We start from the raw sequence: 13,171 nt of genomic DNA on the forward strand, positions 1-13,171 counted from the left end.
ATGTTCTTGTTATTCATTTATATATGTATGCACGTATGTATGTGTGTATTGTTACTAATTAGCTGCAAGTGTGGAGTAAGGGTGTAAGGGTTGATGATGGGCTGAAAGCCACACATTTACATACTGCTCCTTAGAAATCACATATATTTTCTCTTCCGTTTATTTTATGATTTGGTATATGTTGTTGTTTTCTGTCATCAAATCAATTCAGACTCACATTTTCTTGTCGTTGTTAGGCCGTGTAGTCTGCTCTGACCCATAGCAACCCTATGTACAACAGAACGAAATACTGCCTGGTCCTCACCATCCTCATCATCATTGCTATGTTTGAGCTTATTGTTGCAGCTACTGTGTCAATTCATTTCATTGAAGGTCTTCCTCTTTTTCATTGATCCCCTACTTTACCAAGCATGATATTCTTCTCCAGAGACTGGTCCCTCCTGATAACATGTACACAGAATATGAGACGAAGTCTCACCATCCTCGCTTCTAAGAAGCATTCTGGTTGTCCTTGTTCCAAGACAGATTTGTTTGTTCTTTTGGCAGTCCACGGTACATTCGATATTCTCTGCCAACGCCATAATTCAAATGCATCAATTTTTCTACAGTCTTCCTTATTCATTGTCCAGTTTTCGTATACACATTAAAAAAAAAAAAAAAACCCATTGCCATTGAGTTGATTCTGACTCATAGCAACCCTATAGGGCAGGGTAGAACTGTACCACAGGGTTTCCAAGGAACGTCTGGTGGATTCGAACTGCCCACCTTTTGGTTGGCAGGCATGGCTCTTAACCACTATGCCACCAGGGTTTCCCATATACATATAAAACCAAAAAGAAAAAGAAAAAACCAAACCTGTTGCCATCGAGTCAATTCTGACTCATGGCAACCCTATAGGACAGAGTAGAACTGCCCCACAGGGCTTCCAAGGAGCACCTGGTGGATTCTGAACCACCAACCTTTTGGTTAGCAGCCTTAGCTCTAAACCACTACACCACCAGGGTTTCCAATATACATATAAGACAATGAAAAATACCTGGGCTTGGGTCAGGACAGCCTTAGTTCTCAATGTAACATCTTTGCTTTTTAACATTTTAAAGAGGTCTTTTGCAACAGATTTGCCTAATGCAATACATTGTTTGATTTCTTTATGGCTGGTTCCACGGGCATTGATTGTGGATCCAAATAAAAGGAAATCCTTGACAATTTCCGTATTTTCTCCATTTATCATCATGTTGCTTATTGGTCCAATTGCGAGGATTTTTCTTTTCTATATGTTGAGGTGTAATCTATACTGAAGATTGTATTCTTTGATCTCCATTAGTAAGTGCTTCAAGTCCCTCTGGCTTTCAGCAAGCAAGGTTGTGTCATCAGCATATTACAGGTTGTTAATGAGTCTTCCTCCACTCCTAAGGCTGCTTTCCTCTTCATATAGTCCAGCTTCTCGGATTATTTGTTCAGCAAGCAGACTATGAATAAGTATGGTGAAATGACACAGACCTTTCCTGATTTTAAACCATGCAGTATCCCCTTATTCTCCTCAAACAACTGCCTCTTGTTGGTCTGTGTAGTTTCCTCCTGAGTACAATTAAGTGTTCTGGAATTCCCATTCTTCACAATGTTTTTCATAATTTGTTATGATCCACATAATAGGATACCTTTGCATAGTCAATAAAACACAGCTAAACATCCTTCTGGCATTCTCTGCTTTCAGGCAAGATACATCAGACATCAGCAATGATATCCCTCATTCCACGTCCTCTTCTGAATCCGGCTTGAATTTCTGGCAGTTTGTGTCAATGTACTGCTGCAACTGTTTTTCAATAATCTTCAGCAAAATTTTACTTGAGTGTGATATTAATGATATTGTTAAATAATTTCCACATTCTTTTGGATCATCTTTCTTTGGAATGGACTCAAATATGGATCTCTTCCAGTCGCTGGCCAGGTAGCTGCCTTCCAAATTTCTTGGCAAAGACGAGTGTGCATTTCCAAGGCTGCATCCTTTTGCTGAAACATCTCATTTGGTGTTCCATCAATTCCTGGGGCCTTGCTTTTTGTCAATGTTTTCAGTGCAGCTTGGACTTCTTCCTTCAATACCATCAGTTCTTGATCATATGCTACCTCCTGAAATGGTTTAATGTTGACCAATTATTTTTGGTATGGTGACTCTGTGTATTCCTTCCATCTTCTTTTGATGCTTCCTGTCTCATTCAATATTTTGCCCATAAGCCAAAAACCAAACCCAGTGCCGTTGAGTCAATTCTGACTCATAGCGACCCTAGAGGACAGAGTAGAACTGCCCCATAGAGTTTCCAAGGAGCGCCTGGTGGATTCGAACTGCCGACCTTTTTGTTAGCAGTTGTAGCACTTAACCACTACACCACCAGGGTTTCCATTTTGCCCATAGAATCCTTTAATATTGCAACTCGAGGCTTGAATTTTTTTTTTTCCAGTTCTTTCATCTTGAGAAATGCCAAGCATGTTTCCTTTTGATTTTCTAACTCCAGGTCTTTGCACGTTTCATTATACTTTACTTTGTCTCCTCAAGCTGCCCTTTCAAATCTTCTGTTCAGTTCTTTTACTTCATCATTTCTTCCATTTGTTTTAGCTATTCTACATTCAAGAGCAAGTCTCAGAATCTCTTCTAATATCCATTTTGATCTTTTCTTTCTTTCTTGTCGTTTTAATGACCTTTTGCTTTCTTCATCTATGATGTCCTTGACATCATCCCACAACTTGTCTCGTCTTTGGTCATCAGTGTTCAATGTGTCAAATCTATTTCTGAGATGTTCTCTAAATTCAACTGGGATAAACTCAGGTCTTACTTTGGCTCTTGTGGACTTTTTTTAATTTTCTTCAGCTTCAACTTGAACTTGAATATGAGCAACTGATGGTCTGTTCTGCAGTCAGTCCCTGGCCTTGTTCTGACTGATGTTATTAAGCTTCTCCAACATATCTTTCCACAGATGTAGTTGATTTGACTCCTGTGTATTCCATCTGGTGAGGCCCACATATACAGTCGCCATTTATGTTGTTGAAAAAAGGTACTGGCAATAAGTCACTGGTCTTGCAAAATTCTATCATGTGATCTTTAGCTTTGTTTCTATTCCCAAGGTCATATTTTCTGACTCATAGCAACCCTATATGATAGAGTAGAGCTGCCCCATAGGGTTCCTAGGCTGAAATCTTTACAGAAGTAGATCGCAAAGTCTTCACTCATGCAAAGCAGCTGGTGGGTTCAAACCACCACCCTTTCAGTTAGCAGCCTAGTGCTGAACTATTGTACTTCCAGGGCTCCTTACTTGGTATATACAATTCCAAATTATTCTGGGAAACTTCCTAACAGAAATTATAGCTAAAATCTTATTATTCTACTTATACATGCTTGTCTTTCTCAGCAACATTTATCAATGACTGACAAAATACTTTCTTGGGCTCTCATAAGGGGAGGAATTTCTTTAAGTCTGAAGAGCGATCATCAATCTGGCAGTTAATACTAAAAGATTATGTCTACAGAGACAGTTAAAACGATTTCTATTCATCTTAAGATTGAAACGATTCTAGCAATCTCAAATTATGACTGACAAGTGCACCATAAATTCTCTACCTGCTATGGCTAAATAATATCAGACTTTAGCAGGTGGAAGAGATCAAAAAGGACAATGATTCCCAAAGTATAAACAAACAAAGCTGCTCAATAAATAAATAATCAAGAAGGGAACTAGAAAAGAAACATCAAAACACAGGTATTTGGTTGAGAGAATGACCTCGAATTTCACTTGAATATCATCCTCAAAGACCTTTACCCAGAAACATGTTCTACACAGATTCAGCTCATAAAAAAAAAAAAAAAAAATACCATTGAAAAAGTGCTCAAGTATGCATATTTCCCAGTGTGTGATCTTAAGCTACAAGCTCAGATGCCTTCAGGAACAGGCAGACAACACGAATGTGTGAAGCAGCCAAGTCTTAGACAACAGAGAGTTGTGAAGACAATGATTACTAGGAAAATACAGGTTATACCTAAGTCCTCAATTTTCTCCATGTTTATGTATATTTTATGAATTGTAGGCAAAGAATGGCTGTGGGCTGAATTCAGCCTGGGCCACCAGTTTGTAATATCCATTTTGAGGAGATTAAGTTAAATTCTTTCAATGTTTCACATTACAGAAATTTCCATTTCTTGGGCTAGCCAGTTTGAGACACTTCATTAGCAACCTTTCCTTGCTTTTTTTTTAATTTTACAAGAATCTGAGTAAAAAATTTTCCTGGGTAGAAGTAAATATACTAATTTTAAGTTTCATTTCCTTTTAAGAAAAAGGAATTTCATCAAGTGCATCTCATGCCTTCTAAAGTTCTGTCACTCCTCCTTCTGCACAAAACATTGGTAGAATCGTTTCAATCTTAAGATGAATAGAAATCATTTTAACTGTTTTATATAGACATAATCGGAAACCGTGGTGGTGTAGTGGTTAAGTGTTACGGCTGCTCAACAAAAGATCAGCAGTTTGAATCCACCAGGCACTCCTTGGAAACTCTATGGGGAAGTTCTACTCTGTCCTATAGCATCACTATGAGTCACAATCGACTCGATGGCAGTGGGTTTTTTTTTTTTTTAATAGACATAATCTTCTAGTATTAACTGCCAAATGGATAACTGCTCTTCAGTTCATGAGATGTCAACTATGTAGCACAGGTCACTGATACAAATTAGATATAACCAAGATTACCTAAGAAATACTGACATTCTAAATACCAAGAATTAACCTATAAAGCAAAGGATTATCTTAGTTTCATTCTGCAGATAAAAAAACAAAATGCCATTAACTAAATGTTGGTCTTATCTTGTAGTCTCTCAATGAACCACAGTTTTGGCTCCAAGTTCACCCAAGCATGTGAAGGGCAGACAGTTTGTCTACATAACCTTGTTCAATTATGTATTATTCTATACTGCTGCATTCATCATTACGGGATGGAAAGCTTGGATCAGATGACACTCCTGTACCTATACTTGTGGAACAACACAACTTAAATTTGCTCTCACAGGCCACAATTCAACTATTAAATTACTCACATGTAAAGCTGACGAACAAGAAATTCTATAACATTAAAATTCCAGATGAATAGGAAATGAGTTTTTGCTATGTACTTAAGCACTAAAAATTTAAAAGGTGTTTTTGTTTACTCATGCATTATTAGATGGAATACCTCCCACTTTTTCCTTTCAGTATAGTCAGAGTTATGACAGTCAGAATTTATGACAGAGTTATGTGAATAAAATTGCTGCAAGTTTTTTTAAAGCTGGACTAAGTTATGACACAGTGGCTGCAACAATGGGCTCAAACATAGCGATGATTGTGAGAATAGCGCAGGACCAGGCAGCGTTTCATTCTGTTGTACACGGGGTCGCAATGAGTTGGAACCAGCCTGACGGCACCTAACAACGACAACAGTTAACCCATATGCACGTGCACAAAGACAGGAAAGCAATATTAAAAAAGTCCAAAATTAATATTGGAAAGGTTGAATTATAGGTACATTTTTTTCATTTTGTAAAATATGATTATTGTCCATACAGTGTAAATTCAAGGAAAATTATTTAAACTCAGGTACTTACTGTGGTTGGAAAATAACGACTGGTTTTGAATTTCTTGAGAGCCATAGAAGAGGTGTAAGTGCCCAAAAAGAGGATGCAAGACATAAGCGAGATATCAGGAACAAAGTTACAATTGTTCCCCACGAGCTTCCCTCCATATTTCAAACACTCCTTCGTCGACAAAAATGCCCAGTCAATGGTAGCATTATGGTGCTGAAGAAGAAAAACATTAAAACATTAAAATTTTCTATAGAACACTGACTCATCAAAAGCAGCTTTTGACAGTTGGTGGGCTCTACAGGGATTATACTAAAAGTTTCTGTGAACCAGTCTGAGGATAATCATTAAAGAGTGAAATCTGATGAGGTGTTAACGGAATAACAGGTAAGGGGGACCAGGAGGTTAGCAATTATTGAAAATATAATGAGAATGATGCAATCTGTTACTTAGTTTGAGATATAGCCTTACAATCACCCATTTGTTCAACAGAAACAAACCACAAAGTCCTTCTTTCCTGTCAAACTTCCTGAGAGTAAACTGAGACAATAATATCCTAAGTCTCAAAATGCTTCACTCTCTGAAGTACTTTTGTTGTTCAAAAAGTACTTACTTTTGTGTAGTACACAGCTTCTTACGCTTCTAGCTGATGGCCCTGCTGGGTAATGGCATAAAAGTTATAGTAGTTTAACTATTTATTTACCCAGTACTTTCACTACTAAGGAAACCCTGGTGGTGCAGTGGTTAAGAGCTATGGCTACTAACCAAAAGGTCGGCAGTTTGAATCCACCAGGTGCTCCTTGGAAACTCTGTGGGGCAGTTCCACTCTGTCCTATAGGGTCACCGTGAGTTGCAATCGACTCAACTGCAACAGGTTTGGTTTTTTGTTTTCCCTACTAAGCTGTTTCTTTTCTAAATACTAGAGATCAGTCGGTAATTTAAGTAATTAAATCCTATAAATATGTTAATGGTCCCTTTTTTTTCGATTGCAAATCCTAAATAAAATGTAATTTTCCTTGACTCCAGATCATCATTGTAAGCCTCCATTTTTGGACTGTGCGGTGACGCCTTTTGGCTCTGGAGCTGTGTATGGGATATCCATCACTAAGTCACATGGCCTCAAATTCAAGGTCAATTTTCAAATTTTCTTCGGTCTCGTTTAGTGCTGTCATGTTGTCAGTGTTATGCTTCTCTCTAATGGCTAACTGGTGTTCCAATTTTCTGTTTCGAATAGCAGGAGACCCTTTTAGCTAGGGTCTGGGCATTTGTCCTCTAGGTGCTTTCAGTATTGAAAAATATATATATATATTAGCTGCTAACAACTCACAGCTGCCTCCTTCTCTGAAGACCAGCCTTCAGCCACGCAAGAGCTCCGTCACGTGGAATGCAGCCAATTACTGACCAATATGAACCAAGCCCATTGCCATTGAGTCGATTTAGACTCATAGGACAGAGGAGAACTGCCCCCATAGGGTTTCCAAGGCTGTAAATCTTTTTGGAAGCAAACTGCCACATCTTTCTTCTGCCCCACAGCTGGTCGGTTTGAACTCCTGGCCTTTTGGCTAGCAGCTGAGTGCTTAACCACTAGGTCACCAGGGCTCCTTTACCAACACTAACAGGGTAGAAAACTAACTCTTTTCTCGAAGTGAGAGCAACCCCATGGTACAATTTATGCTCCAGATCTCCGCATGGAATCAGGTGGAAGCCAAACTCTGGCGAAGATTGCATCTTTTTAACTCCTTCCTCATCCTATCTTGCTTCCCTCACTTCCTTTTTATTGAGACCATGCCCTCAATAAATTATATGTCCCTTAATTCTAATAGCAGACTCTGCCTCTACAAAACCTAACTTAAAATAGCCAACTTACTTGAATTACTGGTCAACCAAAAGTCAAAGGAGCCTAAGGAACTCTTTCGAGAATATCAGAGTATGAGGGACACTCAGAGATCATTTTATCAGACTTCCCACCCCTAGTGTTCGATAGACCTGATGATGGACATTCATCCTCTGCTTGAACATTTTCAGCGATGAGCAGTTTTCTGGTAATTCATTCCTTTGTTCAACAAAATTTCTGCAGAGATCTTCCTTATACTGATATTTGAGCTTTCTTACTTATCCTTTAAGTGAATTTCTTTTGCTATTCAGAGAGCTTTCTTGTATACTGTGAGTTTGTGGCTATTTCCTAGAGACAGATTTTCAAAATCTTATCTTTCTAGATGGATGCCAACGTAGTAATGGGAGTGGGGGAGTAAGAACTGGGTTTCTCAGCTTGGGAATATCCTAATTACCCATGACCTTATTCTACTTGGGTTCACAGCTAATGGGTATGTCATGTGCCAGCTGAAGAGGTTTTGAGTATACCTTTGAAAAAACTGTGAAAAATAAATTACAGAGACAAGAGTTCTACCTCACACCAAATATATCATTAGCATTCTTTACTGTTCGATGAATTCTCTTGATGGGAATGATCTAGTCAGAAAATAAGATAACCCAGAACATAGAATCTTTGGCCTGATAGAGTTCATATTTTTATAGAGCTCAAAAGGTAAAGTACTTATGTAAGTCAACAAAAAAAATAGACTTTAGATCTTTCCTGAAACTTTTTTTTCTATAGTAGCTTCAACTTGTAAACAGCTGAATTGCATAATTGCTACTTCATCAAGCTCTGCTTCTGAAAGGTGATTAATCATGTCTCCTTTTACTTTTCAGATTTTTGCACATGGATGTTTTTAGCAGAATGCATTTAAAGTTTAGAGGTCATAATAAGTAACAGATTTCTCTGTTTAGAAATCAGCAAAAATTTACTGTAATTTCACTTCAGCACTTTAATATCAGCAGAACCCTTTGTTATAACTAGAGTTCCCCAAAGAGGTAAGCTACATTAAAACAATCCCCATGGCAATTTTATTGATCGTCTTGCAGAGATTGAGGCTGAGGAGTAAACTACACAGACATACATGAAACAGTAGCTATGCTTTCTTGCTTATATCAGCTTAAAAATGCCAATATCAGTATTTTGTAAGGCTCAAATGATTATCTATAGAATCGTACAGAAAATTTAGCCTTCAAATACCATCAGTCATGAACATCTTAAGAACCTTTGGGTGCATATATATCTCAGGATACATAATATCTCAATATACAAAGTTTCCCACTCCCATAAAAGGTAAACTCTAGCTGATAAACAATTCCATTAAAACATCACTGAAAAGAAATCTGTATCACTTGTGTTATTTTAATGTTATTATTACATATAAGCTGATATCAATGAAGGTTAACCCCATAAAACTTTAGACAAGATCTATACCATGAAAAAACTAAACAGACAAAGCATGACTCATCTATTAATGGTCTATGTATGTAAATATAAAAAGTGGGGTGTTAGATAATTAGTTGATAATTTAATCCTTGCAGACAGCCAATTTATATAATTTTTATTCCAATATATTTTATTATCTATGAAACAGATACTTTTGGGTCTAAATGATATTTTTGCTTCAAAGGTCCATTTTGCTTTGCCTATATAAACCCTGGTGGGGCAGTGGTTACGTGCTATGGCTGTTAACCAAGAGATCGGCAGTTCAAATCAGCCAGGCACTCCTTGGAAACTCTATGGGGCAGTTCTACTCTGTCCTATAGAGTTGCTATGAGTTGGAATCGACTTGACAGAGGATTTTTTTTTTTTTTTTAATAAAGGGAGCATAAAAATAATAGAAACCACTTGTTATAATCCAATAGCTTTCAATTTTTAATTATCAGTAAAACACCTTTTTCATGTAATTTACACAGAACCCTGATCTTTGAAACCGACAAAGCTGAACTGCTCTGCCCTAGGCGGCATAGAGCCCGTCTCTCTCCAAACCCTTCTGAATAATGTCTCTGGAGTCTTCGCTGTGTCTTAGGACAGCACTGCTTTAAAGTTATCTAAAATTACTGTAACTACTTTAATCCAGGTCCCTGGGTAACTCAAAGGGTTACGGGTTTGGCTGCTAGCCAAAAGACTGAAGTTCAAACCCAGCCAGAGGCATCTCAGAAGAAACACCTTGTGGTCTGCTTCCGAAAGTCACAGCCATGAAAACCCTACGGAGAACAGTTCTACTCTCCAACATGTGGGGTCACCATGAGTCAGAATCAACTCAGCAACAACAGGTTGGTTAAAGTTGAATCAGGAGTCTGCAAACTACATTCCATTGTCGAAATTCAGCCTGATTCCTATTTTTGTAAATAAAGTTTTATTGAGATATAGCCATGCTCATTTGTCTGCATACTGTCTATGGCTGTTGCTGTGCTACAACTGCAGAGCTGAGAGCCTTTGAAGGAGACTGTATGATCCCACCCGCCCAGAACCCACCCATAATGTTTACTATCTGGCTCTTTAAGGAAAAAGCTTGCAAACCCCTGGTTTAATCTGTAGTCTAGAACTTCCTATGCTACTTTATAATATTCTTTTAAAAATTCTTATGACTTTATCAGATTAGTACATTACATAATTTTTGTATGACAACCTTTTACACTTGTTATTTCACAAATATCATTTTTAATAGTGGTTGATTCTTTGTAAGTAATTCTTGTTTTGATCATTTGTAATTTTCATATTGCGCTAAGTCACAGAACAAGCAAAATTATGTAAATTATTCTTCCCAGATTCATATACCTCCTGAGGAATTTATTTTGAAGGAAATGCTGAACAAATTTGAAAGAAATAGACTGCAAAACACCCTCATGGGCTTCAATCTCAGTTCTACTACGATTCAGGTGGAAAACAGAAAAAAGTAACTTCACTTTCCTGTGTAATTGCAAATAGGGCTTTTCACTTAAGTAGCTGTAAAAGAGTGCCATAAAGATCAGTGTGGTCATAACTCTGGAAAATGCTCTGAAGTGAATAGTGTTCTTCATATGCAAACTACATACAGAAAGTCATGGTGGAAATTTACAACTAAATAACACGGGGTCCTAAAAGAGGGCAATACTGTGTTGGACATATCCAGCAAAGATGTCAAGTGACTTCAGGAACAAAGAAATCCCCAAGCCCCCCAAAATCACACACAAAACACTGTGTGCATGTACATTTATCTGGGAAGAGTGTCCATTAGCACCTCAATGGAGTCAGTTTAAGAAGCACTGCTCTAGACTTGTTATGACTAAGACAATGCTGTCCTTTTAATACGACATTCTCTGTGTATTTTACCCATACTTCAATTTTCCCTTACTATAAGAGTAAATCCACAATTGCACTATAACAATGATTTGTCAACTCATAAGCAAATGCTCTCCAATTCAGAGAAAGAACAATTGTTTTGTAACTACTTCTCAGCTAACCACTCTATATCCCTGTTTAGATCCTCATAAGCATTTTAAACTTAACATGCTCAAAAAGAACTCCTGATTTTCTCCTTAAACCTGCTCCCCCCCATGGGCTTGCCCACCTCTGGCAACTTCATCCCTCCAGATGCTAAGAACAGGAAACCTGGATGTCATTGTTAATTTCCCTCTTTTTCACAAGTCAAATCACGGCGACGACCTCATATCAAAATACATCCAAAAGCAGATCACATGTAACCCACAACCAGTGCTACTACCCTTGCTTAAGCCACCACTGTCTCCTCCAGGCTTGATGCAACGGACTCACGTCACTGCTTTCATCCTTTACTCCTTACTCCGTATTTACTCCTGTGGCTTTTATCTTTATTTCTTATGCAAAATTCTGTAAATAGCATTTTAATGGTTAATTCAGAAGTTTAAAAACAAGACAAATGGGAACATAACTTCAAAAGTCCTCTCTGCCTGTCAGAACTCTCATAGCACATTATCTCTATTTCTTTATGATGCTTATTTCTTCCTATTGCAATTATATTGCAGTTCTCCTCAATGCGACTATCAGTTTTATGATGGAAATCATCAAAGAGGCCCGGAGCCTGGATTTAGAAGAGAAGGTAAGTTTGAAGACATTGCCTTAGGAGTTATCTGCAAAGAGTTGACCACTGAAGTAAAAAAACTACCAACAGAAAATGTGCTGAAAAGTGTCAAAACATCTAGGGTACTCGCAATGGAAATAAAGGTACCAAAAAAGGTTATGAAAAAGTTATCAGAGTGATGAATAAAAGGAGACATACAAGAATGATGAAAATCAAAGCAGGAGAAAATTCTAATAGTGAAGGAGGGTTGAGAGGGTCTAATGTTGCAAAAAAGATGAAGGATAAAGACTAAGCAAAGACCACTGATCTTTTTATAACTAGAAAATATTTGGTAATGTTTAAGAGAGCATCCAAAAGAGTGAAGCCAGAATTCAGTGAGCTGAGAAATGAATGGGAGAGGAAAAAAAAATTGGAAGAACAATTACAGATCATTTTTTTCAAGAAACACAGTAGAAAAGGATAGGCTAGAGCCTGCAAGCATGGCAAAGTCAAGGCAAGTTCTTTAGGGTTGGTGAAGACTTTCAAGGTACTTGTGGATGAGAGAAAAATCCAGTTATGGGGATAAAAAGGAGAAGGGGTAATGGGAACAGCAAGAATGAAAAGAGGAAGGTGAGAGATTAACACAGAAAGAGACTGAAAGAGAAAGGCAGAAAGAAAGAGTCTGACAAGGACTTGGTAACTATTTCTAGGTAAAAAGCTAGAAATGATAAAAGTTCAAAGCTGAGTACTAAAGGACACGTGGTCACTAAGAAATAAGAAAGACGAAAGGGAGCAGATCAAGATGGAAGCGGAGTTCAGTTTAGGATGCAGAAGGCACCAACTAAATCTTCATTTATTAAATGAATGAAGTCTTTCATCAAAATCTGAAAATTTGACATATTCCAGGAAGATTTCTACCAATTTACCTACCCTTTTTATCAGGAAGGCAAAATTAAAGTAAAATAAACTTTCAATTTTGGGTTGCCAAAAAATAGTACAGGATGTCCAGTTACATCTGAATTTCAGATAAACAAAGAATAAATATTCTTAGTATAAGTATATCCTATGCAACATTTACCTATACTAAAACAGTATCCATTGCCTATCTGAAATTCAAGGAAGAGGAGCAGTCCAAGACAACTAAAAAGGGATGACAGGGAGAGAGACAAAATCCAGTGGATAAGGGAATAAATGTGACAAATTTAGATTTGTGTTTCTGTATTTGCAGAAAGAAAGAGATATAACATTAGACAGAGAGATACCATAAGCAGAGGTACTTAGAAGGTGACATACAACACTTCCTTCATTTAGTTCGTAAGTCATATTAAAAACCTAACAGAGTGCTCACCATGTGGAGGAACTAGCAATGAGGGGAGTAGATGAGCTGAAGCAGGTTGTTTGTGTAAAGGGGTAGTAGGAAATAAGGTTTAAAAGGATATGGGACTAAGTTGCCAAGGGTTTTAACTGAGGTCAATTTCATGAAAAGACATTTCAATCTATCTGGATCTCATTTTCAAGAGAATTACCTTGCTTTTACAAAGTGGATTTGTTTTCATGTCTTGAGAATAGAAGGTATACCGAAGGATTTATCTTAAAATTTAAGCTTGTGAGCCACTGTCCAAGATACAATGTTCTATATTAGCCCAGACAAACACAGGAGGAAGGAGATTCAGAAATCGGA

At 37.6% G+C, this 13,171-nt stretch overlaps 1 protein-coding gene across 3 annotated transcripts in view; it reads right to left on the reverse strand.

Annotated features, from left to right (window-relative positions):
• SLC4A4 (solute carrier family 4 member 4) overlaps nt 1–13,171 on the reverse strand; it is a 392,825-nt gene that overhangs the window by 59,999 nt on the left and 319,655 nt on the right. For all 3 annotated transcript variants that reach the window (XM_064285722.1, XM_064285721.1, XM_064285720.1), the window contains one exon: nt 5,621–5,812. In XM_064285722.1, coding sequence (XP_064141792.1) covers nt 5,621–5,812 — 192 coding nt within the window. The remainder of the gene's footprint in view (nt 1–5,620; nt 5,813–13,171) is intronic.

Source organism: Loxodonta africana, chromosome 5, assembly GCF_030014295.1.
Source record: "Loxodonta africana isolate mLoxAfr1 chromosome 5, mLoxAfr1.hap2, whole genome shotgun sequence".
Lineage (NCBI taxonomy): Eukaryota > Metazoa > Chordata > Mammalia > Proboscidea > Elephantidae > Loxodonta > Loxodonta africana.